General features: G+C 33.6%; 1 protein-coding gene across 1 annotated transcript in view; it reads right to left on the bottom strand.

The window, feature by feature from the left end:
* The window catches only part of PCLO (piccolo presynaptic cytomatrix protein), a 337379-nt gene that overhangs the window by 289392 nt on the left and 23043 nt on the right, over positions 1-24944 (bottom strand). Inside the window, exon 3 of the mRNA XM_090286882.1 lies at positions 22233-23642. Within this exon, the coding sequence (XP_090143008.1) occupies positions 22233-23642 (1410 nt within the window). The remainder of the gene's footprint in view (positions 1-22232; positions 23643-24944) is intronic.

The following is a 24944-nucleotide window of genomic DNA, read 5'->3' as shown; positions in this document are numbered from 1 at the left end:
AGGTTTTGAGTTGTAGTGTTAATATATAGGATTCTTTACTAATCTTTTTTTATTAATACTTATTTTTCTAGCTTTACTGAGGTGTAGTTAACAAATAAAATTGTGTATATTTAAGGAGTAAAATGTGGTAATTATATATGGAAGCTAAAAAAAGATGAATTCATAAAAGCAGCAAGTGGAATCTTTCTTGATTACAAAAATAGCACGTTTTTCTACAAAAATGTATTAATATTCCAAATCCCATCCACCCACCCACTCAATGCAAATTACATGAGCAATGTGGCTGAGAATCAAATGCTACATTTTATTCAAATGGTCAGTTTCCTATCTTTTATATCATTTTCCCCAAACTCATACCCCCAACATACACACACATACACAAATAGAGAAATAGGTTAGAGAAATAAAAATAGAAACTTTGGAATTGGAAAGACCTGAGTTTGAATTCTTCCTCTGCCACTTTGTGATATCAAGAAGTTAATTAAAACCTCTAACATTCAGCTATTCAATTGTAGAACTGAAATGGAAATACTTATCTTATAGCATAATGATAATTTAAATTCTGCCTCCTAAAGTAATTGTCATAAAGTCAGCACACAGTCAATAGGTGTTGAATGAATTTCTTATTTAAAACTATATAGAGTTGTTGCTTATAAAATCAAAAATTTTTTATCTCTAGCTAAAATATTACTTTTACTTTCATTGATTTTTTAAAAATTCTTATTTTTCACCTCTCTCTGGTTTAACAGTTTTGGTATAGAAAAAATTACATCCATTGACAAATGCTTCCTCAACTTAATGGTTTATTTACTTGATGGTTATTCTCCTCATTAAGAAATTTTATTGTTGTTACGTAATCCACATAAAATGATAAAATTGTTCATGAATGTTACATAACGTTAAATAAATACCTTACTTAACTTTCATTTGAAGTCTCTGAAACAGGCAGAAAGAGTATATTTGTATACAAATATAATTTTAAATTGAAAACATAATTATTAACAGAAAAAAACCTACAAATTGGCACACTGTTAATAGACGTTAGTTACCTAATGTATGCAGAAGTAAAGGATAATTTGAATGGTATGTGTTTTACTTTTGGCACAAGAAACTGTGACATTTCAATGCAGCAATGGCTGAAATATGTTGCTTCTAAGAATAAATCTTCTAAAGTTAACTTTGACAATCGTGTGACATTTCTACCCCACACTCCAAAAAATTCTTAATTTATTTTGGGATTATCCTCTCCAGAACTATCATGAAGTCTATACTTCTTAGTAGAAATCTAAGTGCTTCACTAATAAAAGCTTAAATTCAAATAAACCCAAACTTTATTTCTGAGAAGATAATATCACTACTTCTTTTTGTGACTCAGAGCCAAAAGAACAATGTGATTTTAATCAAGTAAATAAGTAGACCTGAAATAACTCAAAGGAATGTATTTGGTATTTCAAGAACTTAAGGGAAACGTTAGAGTTGAAAAACTGTTATGTATCATGTCAATTCAACCAACATAGTTCATTATGATTTTTCTAATCATGGAGAATGCATAATAATTTACTTCTGATTGTGCATTGTATAGCACCTTCTATAATCCATCTAAGTGATGAGTGTGGTGTTTATCAAAAATGAAAAGATAAGATCTATTATTTCAACAAACCTTAGAAATTTATTTATTTGTATGCTTAAAAGGCATGTTTTGTTTTCTTATTTAAGCACATGTCATTCACAAGTTGACTATGTCTATTAAAATCAACCTTTCCAAAGAATCTGAAACCTTTATTATATTGAAATTCTTAAAAGTAATAACTAGAAATATTGATTGGATAACCTAAGAAACACACACGAACAGGATCTTTCTAAACTTATAAACATTTGGCTATTTTTTTTACCATTATTAAAGAGTAATTATTGATTTTGAGAAAATCAACCAACTGTAATATTTTCCAATCTATTTTACTAATATTACACTAATGAATTAAAATGAAATTTAAAAGTTACTTATATTTGTCATATAAGTAAAGTTAGGTTATCATCATAAAAAAATACCTTCTTCATAAAAGAGACATTAATATGGGAGGCTGTAAAAAAAAAAAAAAAGACAGAGAGACATTAAAATTTGGGGTAGAGGAAAAAATGAAGCAAAAGGAAAATATACCAAAGGACAAAGACAGAAGTTAAGGGTAAATTAGACTTGGAACCCAACTAAATGTTCATCACCAATAGAATGTATAAATTACATGGTACACTCATAAAAGATTTATACAATAGGCTAGCCTATCTATACAACAGTTAAAATGAATGAACTAGAGGTATATGTATTTTCATGGATTAAAGTTTAAAATAATATTTTATAGTTTATGAATACATATGTATAATAAAAAACCTTGTTTAGCATGAAAAATATCAAATTTAAGATGGCAGTTTTTTTTTCTGAGAAGTGGGGGAAGATAATGGAATCAAAGAATACATAGTATGTTTGGCCTGGACGCATAATGATAATGTTCTAAAGCAAATAAGGATGCATACTAAGACCAGACAAGATTGGATGGGGTGTTCATTATGTTCTGCTTTTCATACTTGAAATAATACCCAACTTTAAAATGTCTTTTTTTAATAATCAGTTTTAAAGATTATAATTAGCATAAGCAAGCAACAGCAATGTGAAGGAGTACCTGAATTGTACTGAGATGTCTGAGGAGCCCAAAATATAAAAGTTTTGAGAATCACAATCGTGCCCACAAAAATACATTCTCAATGTATTTCCACCTGGACATATGCCACAAATGATATTCACATTCATGCTTTCATGTTCATCCCAGAAACTATTTGTGGTGAAATAAAGCATTAAGTAACTGCCACAAATAGGAAAGGGAGAGAGAATCCTTTCCTCACTAGAAATGATAGGGAGCAAATTGAGTTCAATTTCTGCTGCTTAAAAATAGTTAATCTCTAGTTTTACTCACAAAACAAATTTAACAGAAAACATGCCCATTAAAATAAGGAGGTAAGTCTTGGGGAAACATCAATCTGCACTAAGTTTCTTGTTTACAAGTTAGTTAGAAATATTAGTCTTCTATTATCTGGAGATTGTCATCTCATGACACTGGTTTCTAGCTCTCTCTACTTAACATCAGAATTGGGCGTTATTGACAACTCAGAGCCTTTACATACGCCATTCCTTCTGCCTGAATTGCCCTTCATGCCCTGTAAGCCAACTACTTCTCTCTTTATTAGTCTCAGCTAAAACAATCCAGCTTCAAAGAGGCCTTCAGGGAACCACACTGTTGTACTGTTTTAGTAGTACTCTTTCATTTACTGATATTCCTCTCTTGCCCATACACTGGAACTGGAATACTCACTAAGGGAGAGTCAGAACCCAATACAACATCTGGTATATCATGAGGGCCCAACAAATGTAGTCTGATTATATTTGAAACTCATATTTTTAACTTACTTCACAATTAATTACAAATCCCCGTATTGTGGGAACTTCTACTAAAAAACATTTGTAATTTACTCCTGTTGTTACTATTTTTTTCTTAAGAATTATAGAACTAGTAATAGTTTAGTGAGTAGACAATGTGCTTAAAACAGTGCCCAGAATAAAAGGAGCGTAATAAAAAATTCTGACCAGAAAAACCTTCAGAGATCATCTATTTACTCCCTCCTCTTGTAGCCATCCTTATTTTTAAGGGAAAAAAAAAGCTATTTACGCACAAATCATTATATTTTCCAGTATTTATGAGACATGCAATTATGAGTATGACAACTGTCTTAATATATTTGTATTTAACTTAGAAAAGGAAAATTTACTTAGAAAAGAAAATTAAAATCTTAACTAATGGCAACTCTGCCAACACAATAAATACTTCATTTCAATGTTCTTTTCTGCTTATCAAACTGTCATAGAAAAAATGGTGACTGGAATTTCAAAATAGTATTAATTATGCTATCATATAAAAGTCAAGAAAGTCTAAATCAAGCAACATCAAATGCAAGGACTCCTTCCTCACCATCATTACTTATTATGAAGTCACAAAACAGTTGCATCATATTAAGTTAATGCTTCACTGGTCTTCCCAAAGAAAAATCTCATATTCTCCAAATAAGGATATTTGCTTATATCTAATAAAAATGGAATTATGAATTCAGGTATATCAATGTGCTTAAATTAAGAATTGATGGATGACAGAGACTCATCTAAAAAATTGTGCCCTTTGGAAAAGATTATTTTTTAAAGTTAAAAATTATTTACTTTATTAAGTGGCACATTTAGAGCCTCGTGACTTCAAAGCCATTTCTTTACACAAACACAAATTCTAAGGAAACATAGTAATAATATAGGAAACTTGAGAAAGAACACTGTTTTGTTTCAATTTACTATCTGGAAATACCTTAAGGTACTATGAGTTTTAAGAAGATAAAAGAAAAACATAAAACAATAAAAATTATTAATAGATAATATTTGTATACATGTCCTAGGAATGTGTGTGTACATTTAGTCACACAAGTAAATTCAAAAGACTTATTTGGTCTTATACCTTACTGTGTGTTAAGGGAAAATATCTTCTTTAGGAGGAATAGTAAAATAAATTATTTCATCAATTTTAATAATATACATGGATATTTCATTTTACTTTGTTTTCTTGCATATAATTCTATGAATCAGATTCTTCACTAAGATATAAAAACCACACAAACTTCATCTAAAATTTTACCTAATACGGCTTTCAATTATAGTCATAACACTGCTAATAAAATCACACATTGGTTGAAAAACTGTCACCTAACTACAGAAGCTACCTAACTCTCAAAATTATTATTTTCATAAGCAATGAAAAAAAGTTGGTTTTAATTACCTGAAAAATGCATCTACATTTTTTCCAAATTCAGAATTGGAGAGTCTAAAGTTTATAATATAACAGTATAATTTTTGTAATTTCTAGATTATCACCTTAATATTTTACTACACTCTGCTTTCTTTTAATTTAATATCCAGAAAAGAAGTGATACAACTAACTACATAGGTCAAAACACAGACCTGGATAAAGGCTTCTAACTCTTGGCACTCAAACGTCTCAATAATATGAAAAATTTTGAGAGGTACTAAATAAATATCTGTCAGTTAAATAAATAAAGAATGAGCAACTGAATCAAGAAACAGAATTCAAGATCTTTAGTAGCAGTTCCTAATCACTCCTACTGTAGCAGCAATATTACCAGTGTAAAATGACATTTATCTACAAAGTTCCAATACAAATAGAAGTTTAAATTAAGAAACATATATTGAGTAGCCAGTATATACGTTCCATGGTATGAGAACGATACTAAAGTCTTTATGTTTAAGTAACTTATGATCTAAAACTATTTGAAATCAAAAGATCAGTTACATGCATCATACATCACACAAACTGCTACCATTATATTTTTGGACCTAATTTCCTTTAAAAAAATCCACTGTTAGATACTTTGTTTTGCCTAAGGTTACTGTGAAAAAAATTAATGACAATGAAAGGTGTCATAAACCCAGAAAGTATATAACGCTCTGTTTTGGACTCATAATTTCCTGCCATCTTCCCTCCTCTCTGGTTTGACAAAGCCACACATACAGTATTTGTTTCTTTGTCTTTGCTGAACTTGTTCCTTAGAAATCAAGAAATACCCTTGCCTGTATATTCAATTTTTAAAGCTGAATTAGTATGGTCTTTGCTGACAAGTAACAATACCTAATTCTGATAAAAAGGCAGAAAAAAAGAGGAATGTATGGTGGGATGTGATATAGTTCTCAAAATCAGCAAAAAAAAAAAAAAAAATTGCAGAAACAGTCTGAAAACAAAGAGGAAACAAGGAGACAGGAAATTAGAAATCAGAGTCAAGATCAAGATCAGAAGCTCCAGGTAGGAATGCTACATTAGCATTGTTGCCACCACAGCCGTGCTCACAGCAGGGGCTGACCTCCAACACCAAGGGCAAATGTAAATTCTACACTGCCACATCTTAGCATTTAAGGTGCCAAGTCCCTTGAGAAGGTCCCTTTAGACCAACCTTAGCTTGCATGCAGTGGTGGAGGCAGGGGGTGGGAGTGGGGGGGTGTATCTGCCTTTCCCCGTCTGTAGTATGAGGTAGTGTTGTGTCTCCCACCAAAATTACCATATGAAACTTATCATAAACTAGAATGATGCTCAGATTGCGGAAAAACAAAACAACACAGCAAATTTCCATCACAAAAGCCCCTGCCCACCTATATAGGCAAGTCAAATTCCACTTTAGCAAAGAGAACACTTTAATTTGCTCATCAAGCCCGTCATTCCCCTATATTTTCATGACCACATATTTTTGGACTTTAAATATAGTCACTACTGCTTTCTAACTTTTATTAGCCATTTTTGTAGGTTTTCCTATTTTATGGGGTTACGTGTTTCGTGAGAACAGATGCTATATCATTCCTTTTTTCTAAAATTTGCCAAAGCTTTTAAAATTTTAATTGAATTGTATATAAAACAATAAAATATCCAAGTAGAAAAGGAAAATATAGGCGTGTTTTAGTTCTCATGGTTACTCAATTTTAATAGACGAACAATTTTGACTAGGTCCACATTTCTAGAAGCATGTTTCAATTAACATACACAAATCCCTAGATACATTCATGAAAACAAGTATGAGAAAGGAATAAACAGCTTTTTACTGGAAGTTTTATCATTAATCATATTTATAAATCTTGATAATTATCTGCTATAAAAAAGAATATTTAACTTAGTTTAGCCAAGATGATCTAACATATCAAACATATGTGCATATCAACAGTGTGACTGATCATTTCCACCCAACTTTCTATAATCACTTAAAAATTTTCTTAGCCCAAGGATTTTTACCAGCCACTTTCATACCTGAAGCACTATACAATAAGCTAGTAAATATAGCTAAATATTTGAAGACATGAATCAAATACAAACTCACTGAATTTTAAAAGAAGAAAAGGAGTAGTCAATATATATACATTGATTTAAGCTCCCTTCATCTTTGTCCTGTGATCTTTTTTTTTTCTTTCTGCTCATCCTCGTATCTCTGTGTAGCCATATCCTGCCTCACTGTGGAATTCTGTACACAACCAATTGAAGAAAGAACATCTAATATTAATTGTAGAATAATTTTATTTCTTTTTTATCTAAATCAGTATTCCACATTTTTCCTTTTAGGATTTAGATGCCACGCTGGGTGAATATCAACTACTATAGTTATGTTAGCCAATAACTACACCAAAGAGTTATCAAAGATTATTTTATGGGTCATATTCTTAGCCTTTGTTGCCTTTGGAAGTACTTTCCTCTTTTAAAAAACTCCATAACCTATTATATGATCATATATACATTTTGTAACACTAAAACAAGTGTATTTCTTACCAAGAGCCATCCCACTTTCTCTAAAGGAATGGTACAAGCAATATTAAAAAGAAACAAATTTACTACCTATTAATTGCAAGTAAATGTTCCCCAGAACTATACTAAAGAAGCTGTATTATCATCAGCCGGCACCTGTGTACCTAGATTTATCCTGTCACTGGCAAATGTAAAAGGAAGAGAATACATCTGGACATCAGCACTTGCACGTCACACTGTCATGCCTGGATGAATTCGATTTAGCACCTGCCTGAGTTAGTGTTGTGAAAAACAAAATTTAATATTCAATTAAGACCAACGGAAATCCATTTCACCCAAGTCTACACTTCCGTCATTTGTCAAATAATAACAAAAATAAACCACAAAAATGTTTGCTTTACTTAGGCTTTAGGCTGAGATTTAGATGACTTAAATTATACATTAATCATTACAAAAGTATTAAAGTCAACCCCATCACCTTTAAATTACCTTTGAGCTGACATTTAGAGTTTTTAAGTACAGAGATATAGCCAGTTGAATTCATCATAAAGATACTTTTAGATAAATTTTAACTCATTAATAAGCAAAACTATCCATAAATAATATATATTAAATATATTACAGATACATTATGTATAAAGTTTCAAATTATAATTGTTTTAAGATATTCTTTGGCAACAATTATAGCCATAGATGAACCATCATACATAAGGTAACATAAATTATATAAAGTCAAATAAATAGTTTTTGTGTGCATGTATGTGTGTAGAGATGTCAGTGATAGTAAAAAAAAAATGTTTAAAAAGTCACTGAATTCAGAAAGGAAGCGGCAAAAATGATGATTAGTTAAGAAAGTGATGGATTTTCTTTCCTTTGCTCTGATTTGTATATTAGATCCAAGTCTGTATTTTGGGGGTCATTTTTCAAAACACATATTAGAACTATTATCCTAACATATAGCATCTGTCTACCTATGGATGTAGTTACCTGACTACAGTCATTGGCTTCAGAACTGGTCAAACCTGGTACTCATCACATTTTGACAAGAAAAAGTGTTTCAGCACTCATCCTTTGCTCGGGGCTTGTTGCACTTGGTAGAACTTTATGAGTCACAACACCGCCCCAGGAGAGAAAATGCTTCATCACTCATTGCTTCCTAGTGCGAGCTGGTTCTGGCATTTATCACAAGCTCTGGAACAAATTAACAATGAGTACCAAGGTACCACTGTATTTATATTTATACCTGTCAGTCTATCTATAATAATTAAGACATTTATCAGGGAAACTGAAATAGCTTCTTACGAAAAGTTTAACCTGAAACTACATTTTTAAAAGTTCAATTTCCCACTGTAAATGTGTGAAAAATTAAATGTAATTTATACTCCAAATTTATCTTTAAAAAGTAAAATATTTTATGAGTTCTTAATACAACTACATAATTCTAAGAATGAACTCCATCCTCAGTTCTTAATCATTAAAGACAGAAAGGAATGAATGCTCAGTATTTTTCATGAGCTATATTGTTTCTATTATAAAAAATATTTTCCGTCCCAATTTTTAGGGGGTGATTAATCAATATACATCACCACTGTATTAATCAACCTCCTTCATTAATTTTTATCTAAATCAGGATTACGCCTGCAAATCATTCTGGACCTAGAAATGTGTGTATGGCTACTTGAAATGGCTCTAATATAGCTAACATTGCTTTTAAAGTTTGTACTCTCTGGACCTGTTCCCTGCCTCTGCTCCCTTGCTTTCAGCCTCCTCACCTTATTGTATCTATAAATAATAATCAGAGATCTAAGTACCAAATTCACATATTCACATCTACACCCAGACCTTAACTGTGAAGATCACCACATCAACTAAACAAGTGCTTACAATGCTATTAGACTTTCAATGTGTTGCAAGCAAATCCTTTTATAATTCTACAGCTTTCCCCTCTGTTCTTAACTACCAGATTTTCTTTAATTATGCTTTTTTTCTTAGACTGATCTCCAAAAATGTGCACATGGGAGTGTGATAGTAAGGGGAGCAGCACATTTCTTGCTCTCCTTGCTATTTCTCAACCACTGTTCACCCCCTAACAAACCCTCTTTTTTTTTTTTAATCTCTGTTGTTTAGTGTTCTTGCCAATGTACAAATCCCATTTTCATAGACCTGCAACTCCCTAAAGCTTTAAACCTGACTTACATCCCCTTTTCCACTCTATCTTCTGTGGCATTGATGTTAATGCAGTTCGTCTTTCCAGCTCCCTGGCTTCACAATAGGTAAAATGTATCAGCTCCAAAGACTGTTATTTCAATGATGCTTTTGCCACCTACACATATGCTACTTCTCCAATGTTAACATTATACTGTTCACATTCTAGCAAATGATTCCACAGTATGAGCTATAGACAGCCTCTCATTGCCATATAATTTTAAAAGATTAAAGAAAAAAATGAATATAAATCTATCATCCTAATCCATCTATTTTCATCTGAGAATGGTCTTCCCAGTACTTACAATAATAGCAAAAAACACATTTTAATTAATATTACATTCCATTAAACTTTAAAAGTCAATCATGCATATAGATTAAGATTACAGTAGTCCCTCTCTATATCGTGGTTCACTTATCATGGCCTCACTGTATCGTGGGAGTTTTTAAAATATATTTAATTATTTATCACGGATTTTTCACTATGTCGTGGGATTTTGCGGTACTGTATATGTATGTTGTTAAAGTTACATAGGTTTAAGAGTGTAGAATACATTTTAAGAACATAAGTAGTGTTTATAAAAGTGTGGAAAAGGTTAATAAGGAAGTGGGAAAGGTTAATAAAGGACCGGGAACGGTTTTTAAGTGTGTGGGAAGGGTTTATAAAGCCTTAAAATATATATAAATATTAAAATAAATGTAAGGTTCCTACTTTGTGGATTTTTGCCTATTGCGGGGGCATCTAGAAGGTAATACCTGCAATAAGTGAGGGATCACTGTACTAAATTTGGAGCCAGGCTGGGTTAAATTTCCTATTCTGCAACTCATACTACAGTGGGAATTTAGTCATTTCTCTGTGCTCAGTATCTCCCTATGTAGAATTTAAGAACAACAACAATGCATACTCATGTGGTTTTGTATATTTGGTGCTTAGAATCTGGCACCCAAACAGGTACTTAATAAGTACTAGAGTATATAAATTACAATGTGCCATGTTTGCTTTGTGTAACCATATCTATTGCTGGAAATATAGATCTTTATTGTTTTTCTTTTTCTATCTGTTTTTACTACTAAAGAAAGGGGTGCTAAAAGCAGAGGACCTTCCTTCTGTTAAATCATTTGTCTGGTAAAACTCTCAGGAATATCAACCAGTTCCAAGAATATAAATGCTCCTGGACTCTGAATATGCCTTTTATTTTTTCAGATTTATAACAATTTATAATATAGCTATTAGGAGATCAATTTTATTACCATATTTTAGCACTTAATCATTTTTTTCCTTAAAAATCTCCCTCCCTTACCTTTTCAAAATTTGCTGTATTAGTTTTATTTTTCTCTAATCACTCAATATGCTGTTTTGCCTCCTTCCTTCTCCCCCACAAAGTTTGGCCTTTCCTAGCTCTCAGGCCTCTATGTTCTTTACTTCAACACTGACATGTAAATTCATGATTTTTACATTCTGTTTTTTCTATTCTGATGACATCCAAAACAAGATGGCTGTTCTTGATATATCTCCCGAGATCTAGAATTGAGTAATTTAACTTCCCTCTTAATAGCAAAATTCCAATAATTGAACTTCACTTTTACTTAATTTCACAATCACTGCCCCAATCTCTCAAAATGAAAACCACTCCCAGATACCCACTCCATTGATAAGCCCTGTCCAGTCTATATCCTCCTCGAGAGGAAATCCTACACTTTAATTTCTTATATAATCTAGTCCATTAAATAAATTAATGATAACATTAAAAAAATAAAGTCAAGCATTTAACTGTAGATTCATAAAGACCTTTCATTACTATCCCAAATAAAATAAACAATGCATTATTATTTTTATGTGGGAAGTCTTCAAGGAGCGATGACACCACATAGACCTCTTATGGTACTGCTTTAACTCTTCTTCTTGCCTGGGATTTCAGATAAATTAATTCTGTTTTACATCCATGTGTCAAGGAAGTGCCTGTGAACACTATGTGCACAAGCCCTGTGACAAAAATCAATTAAACAAATGTGCCATCTTTTACAAAATGTTTTTATTTTAATACATTCAATAACTTGTTGCTGTGGTAGGAGAATTCTAAGATCTATACTTAACCCCCAGATTTATTTTTCTTGTATACACATCTTATTTTTAATTTCCTCCCTTCGGTGTGGGGCAAAAATTGTAAATACCATGGGATATCTCTCCATGATTAAGTTACTAATCGGTTGACTTTTAAATTAAATCAAAAGCAATACTATCCAGTCAAGCTCAATCCAATCAACTGAGTCTTTGAAATATCCTGGATCCCTCTTAAGTCAGAGACTTAAAGTGTGAGATGGATTCCATGTTAGGGAAATTCTTTTGTTACCAGCTTTAAGGATGGGGAAACCACTCAGAGAGGATTGCCAGCAGCCTTCAAGAACCAACAATGGCCCCTGGCTAACAAGGAACCTGAGACCTCAGTCCTATAAAGACAAAGAACTGAATTCTGCCAACAACCTGAATAAACTTGGAAGCAGATTCTTCAGCAGAGCTCCCAGATATGAACACAGATCCAAACATATCTTGATTTCAGTCTTATTAAGATTGTGATCTGAGAAACCAGTTATACCATACCAGACTTCTGAGCTATACAACCGTAAGGTAATAAATGTGTGTTGTTTTAAGCTGCTAAGTGTGTGGCAACATGTTACACAGCAATATACCAGTTTCACTGCCACTTCAAGTCAGAGTAATGTCAGTTTTAAATGGGACTCTGTATTTTGGTTTCCTTCAAATGTTACATAATATTTTTAAAATAGAGAAAATAACATTTTTAAAACTACAAATGATATGATTGTTTATTTTTGTGTCATTTAAGTAACATTCTGTCAAAAACATATATTTACAATATCCATGAGGGTGACAGTGTTCTAATTAGAAAATATATGCTTGTTTTTAAAGTACTGGGATAAATCATTATAATAATTCTAGCTACTGAGCTTCATTTAGCAAAAGTCATAATGATATAAAACCTTTATTTAATTCAATTTTTTTGAAATACAAATATGTGAATAACCTATTTAAATGTCAGGAAAAATAAATAAATCCCAAACCACAACTGACATGAATTAAACCATTTATCCATAAAGTTTCAGTGAGAATGTCTCATGTCAACATATTCTCACTGGTAATCACTTCTTAACAATTTTCTAAGGTTTTCCAAAGTATATTCATTTTAAGAAAATCCATACTTTAAGAACATATGCAGTAAGGTACCTATTAGTATGTAAAACTTTTTAGGACTTTAAAAATCCTTGCAGTCAATAAGTTTCAAACTATTTCTAAATACAATTACAATGCTACTAACATAGAGCATGTATTTCATTCTACATGCAATTTCACTAAATTCTGTTTTCCTCCACTACACAAACATGTAAACTACCTACCATGTGCTCCGGGGGTCACATTCTGGCTAGGTTACACAAACAGACAATTGCAGAACTACATGAAAGGGCTGACTGGTACATAAAACATAAAGTAGGGGTTCAAAGAGAAATGATGAATCTCAAAGAATGGATAGAAGAGAAATATGTAAAGAAGTAAAGGATGTTGGGGCAATTGCAAAGGTAGGGAGGATTGACAGTATCTACTTTGCTCATGGCATTAAATATAGTTCAACAGAAGAAAGGATTATAAGGGATGCTACAGAAGGTGATAAACAAGAAGACTGCATTTCCACAATCTCACCCTGAGATCTTTATGAACAATAAAATCTGAGAGCCATTGTATTAAAATAAATAGTATGTGTGCTCCTAGGAAGGCTTACTTCACATTTTTATAAAGAATGAGATTTAACCAGTGAATACCTACCACCCCTATCTGTATGTATATTTGAGGTTATTCTCAAGAGCCTAAAAGACTATTTTAACCTCCAAAATCCACAAATTCAAGCTAATTGGAGGTGTAGACTTTAGAACTACAGAGATTAACATTGGAAGAGAGCTCAGGGATCATTAGTGCAGTCACCCCATTTTACAAAGTTGAAATCATAGATGGTAACATAAGAGTAAGCTTTCAGCAGTGACAGAATGACAAATAAGGACTGGTACAAAGCTGTCATAGCGAAGATAAGGAGGTAAGAGAGCAGAGATGTTGTTAGCAGGTAGAATTGATCATAATTAAAGGCATTGCTTCTGGCAGGTGAAAGAGAAAGAGAAGTCCAGATGGTTCTCAGGATCTGTGATACTTTTCAGTATGACAGAAAACACATAAAAGGGAACATGGGGAAAAATGATGATTCCAATACAGGGCATCTTGAATATGAACTGTATATGGTATATTTTAACAAAAAAAATTTCTTAGACCTTGTAATTTATGACTCTGGAGGCAAATTAAAAATTCTAGGAATAAAAGATGCAGGTATTAATTTAAATGTTTTTAACATTTAAAATACAACTTCTTGAGTAACATGTGTCTTCTAGAATACTAGTTCTGCCAAGTAAAGAAAAAGATTACGTGGTGAAATAAATTTATACACTTGGTTAAATAAAGTCCTATACTAAAAGGCCAACTTGCCCATCTCCCATAATGCAAAGCTTTTTTACTCTGCTCTTTTTTTTCTTTTGTCCACAGCACTTATTAACTTGTTATATAAAATTTTATTTATACATGTATTATTTTTTTGAGAAATTATTCCTTTACCTCACTAGAACACAATTCCGTGAGTGCCAGGCATCTGACATACAATGAACTCACAAAATCCATGCCTGGCATATTGTATACTCACAAAATCTTTGTAGAATGAATGAATTCATCCTATATAGTTATTTCAGATACTGCACAGATATTTACTCAAAGATAAAATGAGGTAAGTCAAAGAGTGTTCACTTGAAAGAATGTCCAATGTATAAAGTCTTGGGAAAAAAAGGAAGTCAATAAAAATTTGTAGACTTCTGGTTATGATGGGAGAGTACGTAAATGCATTGCTCCCCGCCTCCTATGACCACATCAAAATTACAACTAAGTTACAGAACAATCAACCTGGAGAACCATCTGAAGACTAGCTGAACAACATTCCTATTACTAAGTATATAAAGAAGAAGCCATAACAAGACTAATTTTTTTTATCTTCCCATTTTAATTCTATCTTGATCTCTAAGTATCAATAAAGGCATCAACACCCTGGCTAGGTAGCTCAGTTGGTTAGAGTGTCGACCTGATAAGGTTGTAGGTTCAATCTCCAGTGGGGCACATACTGGAAGCAACCAATGAGTGCATAAATAAGTGGAACAACATATTGATGTTTCTCTTTCTCCCTCTCTCTCTCTCTAAAATCAGTAATAAATTTTAAAAGCTTTTAAAAATAAAGGCATCAACAACCAAAAATATATATGTATAGTTAGATCACATGCTCATTTCATAATACATTACTTTAAAAAACATAACTATCACATAAACCTTTTTTTTATTTCAAATTCTTCTACATTTTACTGTTTGTATAACAATTATAAAAAACCGAAAGCAAAAACAAGAAAAATAGACATGTCAGAATAGATGCCAAATCATTAACATGAAGCACAAGGGAAGAGAAAGCTACTCATTTCTCTTCAGAAACTTTAGTACTCTATGGATTGTTATAAAGAATACTACTTTTATAATTCAAATTATTAAAATAGAGTTTTAGAAGTAAAATGAATGGCCATCAAGAAAAGAGAGAAAACAGTGGTCCAGATAATATATTCAAGTTCTAAAATTCTGTATTGCTGAGTCTTCTGCTAGCAACTGACTTTAAAACTGATGATTTTTCACCCAAGGCCATAGGGAGACTATAGAAAGACCCAAGAGTTCTGAAAAGAACTAAAAGAGAAAAAAAAAACTAAAAGAGAAAACATTTCGAACCAGAGGGGTCAGTAGTGAAGAGAGGATATCCTGATGCTAATAAAGAATATACACATTTCTTACTGATGATTAGCAGGACATGAGAATATTGCACCTCAGGCCAAGCAAACATCAGCACTCTCTTGAGATGAGAGCCTTAACACCTGTCTGATTAGTAGAATGTGAAAAAAGATCCAGCTATCTTGCATAACATGAGAAACAGAGCTCTGCAAGACATCATCAGAATGCAACAAATATAGTCATGTTTTTCTTGTATAGAAAGAATTATGTCCTACACAGCAGTAAACCATAGTGCATGCATATGCAAATGTAAAGTTACATGATAAAAAGGCAGTAGCAATGGCAAAATCTAAGGGAGAGAAGCCTTATACAAAGGTAATCAACATAAAATTATTGAGATATTTTACACTTTTGCATATAAAACTTTGAAATCCAATGTGTTTTTTGCACTTAAAGTACTCTTAATTTGAACTAGCCACAGTACTCATTAGCCACATTTGTCCAGTGGCTATCTTATCAGACAATGCATCTCTAAAGAAACAATAGCATGCATGCAAACTTGGTCAGAATATAAATAAATACAACTGCTGTGGAGAACCAATTTAAAATATACATAACTGTTCAGCAATTCCACCCCTGAGATGTAAGAAAGGAGGCTATACAAAAATGTTGGTAGAAGGAAAGATTAACAACTACCACTAACACCAATGGAACACTCTGATGTTCATCATTTTCAAGGAATAAAGTTTTTGTATGCATTGGCAGGAATAAAATAGTACTTCTTGCAGCTGTAGCAAGTATATTTTATGCCCTCACATTCATTATATAAGAAGGCTGGAACTGCTGTGGCCTGGCAGCTCAGTTGGCTAGAGCATCATCCCAGTATGTAGGTCAGGGCTCATACAAGAAGCAACCAATGAAAGCATGAATAACAGATCTCTCTCTCTCTCTCTCTCTCTTCTCTCCTCCTCTCTCTCTCTCTAACTCTCTCTCGCTCTCTCAAATAGATTTTTAATAAAAGAAGGCAGGGACATCATTTCATCATTCAGCCATACGCTTTCACCTATAAATGCTGACCAATCAGTTGACTTAACTGGAAAAAAACTAGTGGAATGATGCTGATTTCTATGCACATATTATGAAATTTAATTTTATTAAAGCCCTACTAATTACCAACTGACACAACTTATAGGTAGGAAAGCACAGAATGAGTAGCAATTTTACCCGGTTCCTTGAATCATGTCTATGGCTTGACAGCTGCACCTCTCTGTAATCATTCTCCTGATCCTAAAATAGCAGCAAAACCTACCCTGTAGGTTGTTGTGAGTAAAATGTGTGGTACAATACTTTACACATAAGCTTAGTCAAATACTAGCACCAATAAAATTTTTTTTAAATCGCAACATTATTTATATCAGTTTACCTTATCCCACAATGTCTACAAATATTTTATTTGGATTATAAATAAAATTATCTGTTTACATTTTGTAACTACATAAAATTTCTGGTAATCAAAGGAATACATATCAAAGGAACAATACTATAGCATTTTTAGAGTTCCAAACTAACAAATACCATTTTAAATTATATTATTCAAGTTTGGAGAGGCTACAGTATGAAAGCAACCACGTATGCTAGTAACTGCTATCAGATCTCCAGAGAGAAGTTGATACTTCAGGGTCCTTATCCCTTAATTTAGTAATCTTACTACTGAAAAGCTTTCCTTACGAAGCACTTAAAAATACAGCTATATCCGAAAATGTTCATGTTATTTAAAATGAAAATGACCTAAACCCTTAATATGTGGACAATGTGTATTAAAAAAGCATACACATCCATAATATTGAGTATACTTAGTCATTTTATATAATATTTAAGAATCATTTAATCACATGGGAAAATGATGTATAATCATATGTTAATATTGGGATACAGGACTATCATATAGAGTAGAATATTAACTATGTAAAATGCATTTTAAAAACTAATGAAGAAATTACTTTTCTGATTAAATTTGTTTAAAAAATATTTCTCTCTTAAATCCACATTTGCATTTTTCAACTAAATTTCACTTAATAGAAATGTAACATCAAATTTCTCCTAAAAAATAATAACTAAAAAATTAGTTTCTGCAGACAATCTACTAACTTTTTTATGTTGGTCAAAAAGTGTCAAGTGTCACTTTTGCCATATATGAGAGAAATTTTTACTCAAAGGGTAGATCTCCATCATATGCAACTCTTCTGAAACTAATTAGTATAATTCTCTGTATTAATTTTGATCACTTTTTAGTAACATGTATGATTTCAAAGTCTTAAATAATAATCTTTAAAAAAAGGGGGGGGTATTATGTGTTTGCCAAGCTAAGAAATGCAGAGGGTCCCCACTAGGCCTTCCTGAATATTGTGACAGACTGCGGAAGCTTCCCTACCTGAAGGGATGGTTACTCTCCAGTGTTTCTTAATTGGTTCAAAAGACCCATTTGGTGCTTAGTGACAAATTTTAGTAGAAGCAAAGTGACAAATATATGCTGATTATTTAGGCCATGCCTAATTATCTTACTAAAGAAGCAATAGTATGATTCTAGGACTTCCTGAAACCTGAGGAAACATAATTTAAGTCTTATTTTTGTAGTAAAAAGTTACTCTTAAAGAAGGTAGTACACTCAATAAAATAAATACCCACTATGAGTACTTGGATTCCTTTTTGCAACTGAACTGAACCAGAATGATTAAAATTCACTAGGTAAATTGGTCCCCAATTTAGGCTGTTTTTCTTAGTTAGCACGCTTCCAAATTCTATACACTAGCTTTTTCAGAAAGCCTTATATAGGTGCTTTTAAAACTCCTTCCAAGATGAGATATCCCTTGAGTTGGCAAAAATTAAAGCCTAAAACAATTGTTCCTTGCTAGCAGAGGTTAATGAATTATAATATCATTTATACAAACTGGACAACAAATTGTTAAACCATGAGGCTTGGGCTGCAGCCCAGCTACACCGCAGGGCTCTGCAGGCAGCCTTGGCACTCCACAGGTGGCATGGGGGAGGCTGACTGTGAAACACAGGAAACAACCCCAGAGACAGGTGTGTTTGATTAACGAGTGGATAGCTCCCTAACCCATGACACACTAGAACTGGTTCTTCAGGCCACTGGAGAAACAGAACAGCAACAGTGGAGGGCAGAGCGGCAGGCACCAACAGAAAAAGAAATCATGCCTCCCAATGATGAGCGTGGTAGGAGCAGAGGCTTATAGTAGTTACATGTGTTTTATTAGAAAAATAAATGGAAATAGTTTAATCCTTTCTTAAGGAATAGCAATATCTTTATATTGCAGGCATAAAATCTGAAATTAGAATGTTTTCTGAAACTACAATGAAAGTACAGTTGCCAGCCCAGCAGAAAATGTTGGGTTCCACACAGAATGATACCATAAAAACAAAACGAAGATCAAGGAGGGTATATGCTTTCCTAATCACTCAAAATAAAGATTAGTAGTATGAATACTGGAACAGCACCGCAAGTTAAGCCTATATATCACACTTACAATTTCCTGGATACATATGTATATGTATGCACACACACATGAGCCAACAGAATGTACCTTTTCTTCAACTAACCATTTTATCCAGTCCTCCAAAGTCATTTAGGTAATAATAATAAAAAACTATTTGAACATGGATTAACTTAACTTTATTCACTCACTCCATTGACAGCCTGTCAGCCAATGAACTTTAGCTAGAGACCAGAGGGCATTAAGGCCTTATTCTAACTGAAAACTTCTTGCAGATTTGCATAGTCAAATTGAGCCGGGAACACCAATTCACAGCTTTTGTTCCATCAAAATTTTTTCTCCTCTGAAACACGATCTTCCAAATTCAAAGAAATTACCACACAGCAAAAAAATCTGAATAATGACAGATCATCTAAATTTCACTGATCATATTTAGAAGTGTAGAAAACTCTGACTCCAAAAAACCTCCGCTGCCTTGTGGCATACCTCTTCAGGGGAAAGGCTAAGGGAGTAAACCCCGACAGAAAATCCGGAGCCGGAGTCCCTAAGGCGGTTTGACGTTGTAGTCAACACCGGCAACTCCTGCGGCGCACCTGAAGCCAAGCTGTATTGACTCCGTCTTTCCCTTGGACCCTTCAGCTGAGAAGAGAGGGGGGGTCTGCTGCATGGGCAACAGCAGACCCTCCATATCACCCTGCCCAGGCTCTGTAGCTTCAGCTTCACTGGAGAGGACACTCCAGCGTCATCGCAAGATGTCGATTCAACACGGGAGGAGACAGATACCGTGTCACTCCCGAGTCGGACTGCACAGCCATTCTCGGCCGTGCAGATAGACTCTTAAGAAGCTACACCATCGTCTCTCGAGACGGACGGCTGCCGACGACTTCGCCTGAATCATTTAAAAACTTGAAACCATTTATATTGTCAAACCATTAAAATCCCATACATACCCTAGATAATTCTCTGCTTTAGTCAAGAAATCTCCTTTCTAAATTACCACCTGTAAAATATAATTGGTCAACACACACAAAAAAAAATCAATTATTTTTGTGAAAGGTCTATTGTCTCTCTATTCAGCGCTCTCATTTCATATCTCCAAACACTGACAAAATTGGTCCAGATGTAAACATATAAACATATACGCACACACACACATATATGTTATAGTTATCCCTCTGCAAATTTGACATTTTTTAATGTACCCAAAATACACTTTAAACACAGACATTATTGTTTTGTTTTTAGTGGTGTATTTGTTTTATAACTATTTAAATGAACTGCATGCTGTTGATACCATATGGCTACTCATTAAATGGTACAATTTTTAAATCTATTAAATTAATCCAGTTATACAGTAAGTCCTCGCTGAACAATGTTTCTACATTCTTAGAAACTGCAACTTTAAGCAAATAACATATAACAAAATTAATTTTACCCTAGGTAAATTGATAAACATGAGTTACGTTCCTACATTATATTTCTGGTCACAAAAGCATCACCAAACTTCTAAATAAAGACCCAAAACACTTCTAACATTAAGCACTGAAATAAATATGAGTAATACATACATTTGAGAAAGATTAATAAAAATAAGACCATGATTTTCCAACGACCTTATTCAGTTTGGGGTTGTAGGTGACTGGAGCCCACCCCAGCTCAGAAGGCAAGGTGGGACCCACTCAGGACAGGACACTCTTCCATCCAGGGCACACTTACACACAGTCACACTCCCTCACACTGAGACAATGTCGACACACCAGCTGTCCTAACGTGCACATCTTTGGGCTCTGGGAAGAAACTGAAGACTCCAGAGAAAACCCCAGCAGACGTGAGGAGAATGTACAAACTCCACACCAGACAGTGGCTCTGGCCAAGGGTCAATTATTTTTCTCTCTCATCAACATTATAACAAAAGGATGTTGAATGAAACAACATTATTCAAGAAGCTGCTTACTGGGAAAACCAAATTTCCGTCTTCATGAATACACAACCAAAAGCAAGTCTTCTAAAAATATTACTGTAAGTAATAATTAGTTGTTACCACTAATAACATAATGAAAGAAACCAAATTTTAGCTACTTTTAAAATGAATCTTAGTTAACATTATTCATCACAGTTAAAGAGAATAAAAACCTGGTTAAGTCTGTACAGACAATATTTTGATATGGTGCTAATAATATCAAAGCAACTTAGTATCTTTATTTTTTTTTTGCAACTTAGTATGTTTAGTAAAAGTATCATATGGTTTGTTCTTAAAAAATAACTTGAAAATGATAGCAAGAACCTCTATTTGTACAGTTGCTAAAAATCAGTTCAATTTTTCATTCCAATGGATTACAAAGTCAAGCAGAATTAAATAAAATAATACTTAAGTATTTTTGATTTGTATTAAAACAATGAAAAATTACTTAAAATTTAACCCCAAAATGTTTAAAACATTGTTGTTACTTATCTAAGACAGCAGCTATCATTTAACCCCATCAGTCTCCCAAGATCCAAAATTATAATAGCTCTAACACATTACAGTACGTACTGAGGCTCGTAGATTTATTCTTTTATAACTATATTAGGTAGAGAGAGAGTTGCTATCTACTTTTGGTCATTTACTTTGTGGAACAAGTATTCTTGTTCCATTTGAAAAGAAAAAGTTCCTTGACATTAGTCAGCTAAATCCGTACCTTTTTATCCTTACAACAGTTCTTAATAAAGTACTCTATTTATGCCAGAAAACAGCTCAAACAAAACTATAAAAAGTCTAGACATAATATATTGGAACTGAAATTTTCTAGTAGACATTACTCCTTTCACAAAGTTCTGAACAATTTTTGTAAAAGAACAGATCTCATGATCTGATATATTTTTTATAGATCTGCAATCAACCAAACTTTTTTTTTTTATGTATTAAAGAAACTGAAAGGATTAGAAAGATTGGAAATAGTAAATTACTTCTCTTATTTGATATGTATAAGTGAAAACCAGATAGTCCTCCAAAGCTATAGGTAGTTCACTCATAAAGAATTGGGATAATTGTTATTTTAAGTGGTCAGCTTATTTCATCTTCTTACTTCTGGTACATTAACCCAGAACAGTATAAATTATATGAACTTGTAATAAGTAAACCTGTAAAAAGTAATTGAAACGTCTTCTAAGATATTAATATTGATTCATTTTCTTTACTAGAAATATATTTTCTGCTCAGAAATTTGGCTAACAAAATATTTGATAATAAACACAATAAACTCACATCCACATGTAAATATAAATATTGCTTACCTCAGTTAAGTGTGGTGTCGGGTTAAATCCACAGAGATTACACACTTGATTCTTGCATTCAGTGCAAGTGTTGAAGTTAGGTGGATCCTTAGAACCTATGTTGAGTTCAGTTTTGCAGAGAGGACAGGCTGATTCTGGTTTGGGGGCTTTCTCCAGTTTGGGGGGCAGGGCAGCCTTTTGAGGCTCAGCTGCTGAAGGCTTGCTATCCTTAACAGGCAGAGGCTTCTTTTCTGTTTCTATTCTTTTTGCTGCTGGAACTTGTTCAGCTTTGGGCTCTAGTTTTTCAGCTACAGGAGCTTTTGTTTCCTTTTTTACAGGTACAACCTTCGCAGGTGCTGGTGGTAGCTGACTGGCAGATTTGGGTGGCCCCTGGGAAGGTGGTGGCTGTGAGGGGGACTGGACTGGTTTTGCTGGACCCCCTGGCCCACTCTGAGAATGAGATCCTGGCTGGCCTGCTGTGGAGATGAGATTTGATGCCTGGCTGAAGATTGATGCTCCAAACCCAAAGAGTTTCCCAGTCACAGTTTCTTGAGGAGTGGTGGGCTGTGACTTAGAAGCATCAGTAATACTTCCCAGACTCAGGCTAAAACGTCTTGTCTGCTCCTGAGGCTTTGGTAGCTGTTGAGATGGGGGGACAGTTTGTCCAGTGGTAGGTCGAGGGCCCGGAGGTGTCGGTGATCCTTTTGGCGATGGCTTGGCATCTGGTTTAGGATTGATTTTGGTTTGTGCTTTCTTGGGTTCTTCCTTCTTTTGAACTGGATCAACTTGTTTTTGACCTTTGCTCTCCAGACTAGGCCCAGGATGTGAAATAATTTTCGAATCTGATGCAGGTCGAGGTATGACTTTAGAATCGAAGGGGGTGACTTTTTCTCCTATTGCTGGAAAACTCTGTGAAGATTTGGCAGAGTCTGTTTTTAGAGGAGGAGTTGTTTTCTCTTGATCCTGTGACTGTACTTGGGAGCTTGGAATAACATCAGGTCCTGTTGTTGTTGACGAAGAAGACACAATGTCTGTGGCTGACTTTGCCGTCTTGGGCTGCTTTGGTTTCTCATCAGCCATGGGGACCTTGGCCTGCTCAGACGGGACAGAAGGCTCTTTGGGAGGGGCTGGCTTGGATGAGGACTCTGCCATAGGAGGCTGCTTGGCTGGGGCCAGGGGAGAACCATGAAGGGTTGGTTGTTTCACTAGTGGTGGGGGCTTTTTAGACTCAGGTGCCTTTGAGATATCCTGTTTTGGTGCAGCATCCTTCTTTGGAGAAATCTGCTGTGACTGTGGGGATGGTTTGCTCACCACCGATGCAGGAGTAACTGGGGCTGTCTTCGGTTTGGGCTGGGGTGATGGTGGAATTGGAGCTAGATCACCTCCTAGAGCTCTTTGCATCTGACAGTTTAAACAGAGCCACTCTTTTACCTAGAAATAAAATTTTAAAATGGTCACTGAGATAAAAATAATGTAAAACATTTTCAAAATGCCTGGTACCATCTGAAACTATGCTTCTCATGAAAAATATAAAATATAGATCAAATTACTAAAATTAAATTTTATTCAAGTGATAATTAATTAAAATATAATTAATGAACCTCAGAGAACTAACCACTCTATATTTTAAGAAAAAGAAAAAGAAAAAAGAAATCAAGAGTTGTATTTTTCTTCTAAATTAATTTTGTTATTCTTTGCCCTTGATTTACTCAAAATGTGATCACTCCAAGAAACAGAACGCCATGTGTCACAAAAAAACATGAAGTATAACATATTAGATTCCATAAATCAGTTATGTTACATACTTTCTCTATTGATGGCTCATAACAGTTTTTCGTTATACAACCCACAGTAGGCTTGTCAAATTACTAACATATTGCTAATTTCTTAAATTAGCAGAGCATTACTCCCCCCTCTAAGAAGACATAATCAAGTGTGTGAAAAACAAAAAATGGTAACCATGCTGGGTCAAATAAAGACCAACCTCTGTTAAAAAATAAAGAAAGAAAAAATAATGGCATCCCCTTAAATTAGCATAAATAAATAACTTCATATATACATATAAAAATTTGAATTCCAAAGCATAATCAAGCAATTGTTACTTATGCAAGTACCGTGACTAAAGTGAGCTAGAATGTAAGTCACTCCACTTTATCTCCTTGATGGAAGGAAATTCCTCCATAATTATGCATCTACGCACTCAACCATTTCCCATCTCCCCTACTGTCAGCATCAGTTGTACTGCTCTATTATTTATTTTTCTCAGCTGCTTTCTTTCACAGCTTTCAACGATACATCACCTCATAATCACACAGCCAGACAAGAAAATAGAAGAAAATATAATTAAAAGGATAATTCTTTACCTATACTCGATCACTGATATGTTTCCTATAAAATATTATGAGATCAGTACCCATATTAACCACTTTAAGTTACAAACTACTAGGGTCAATGACTTTCATTGTAGCTAAATCACTTACTCTTTTTGGCAAGTGTCATAGCCAAAAGAGATGAAAATCTATTCATTTCTTTATTCAAATATTTATCGAGCAACTTCTACTATCACCAAATAAAAGAGAAAAATTTCTGTCCTCATGGAGACTACATTAGGAAGAGTCAGAGAAGAAACAAGGTAATGCATAGTATAATTTCAAGGTTATTATAAATACATAGCATCTGATGATGATATTGTCATGATTCCTTCTTTCCTTTCCACCCCCCTTCCGCTCCTCA

This window comes from Furipterus horrens, unplaced genomic scaffold (assembly GCF_987537825.1).
Source record: "Furipterus horrens unplaced genomic scaffold, mFurHor1.1.pri manual_scaffold_9, whole genome shotgun sequence".
NCBI classification, from domain to species: Eukaryota; Metazoa; Chordata; class Mammalia; order Chiroptera; family Furipteridae; genus Furipterus; species Furipterus horrens.
The sequence above is the reverse complement of the archived record's forward strand: the minus strand, read 5'-3'. Positions and strand labels throughout refer to the sequence as shown.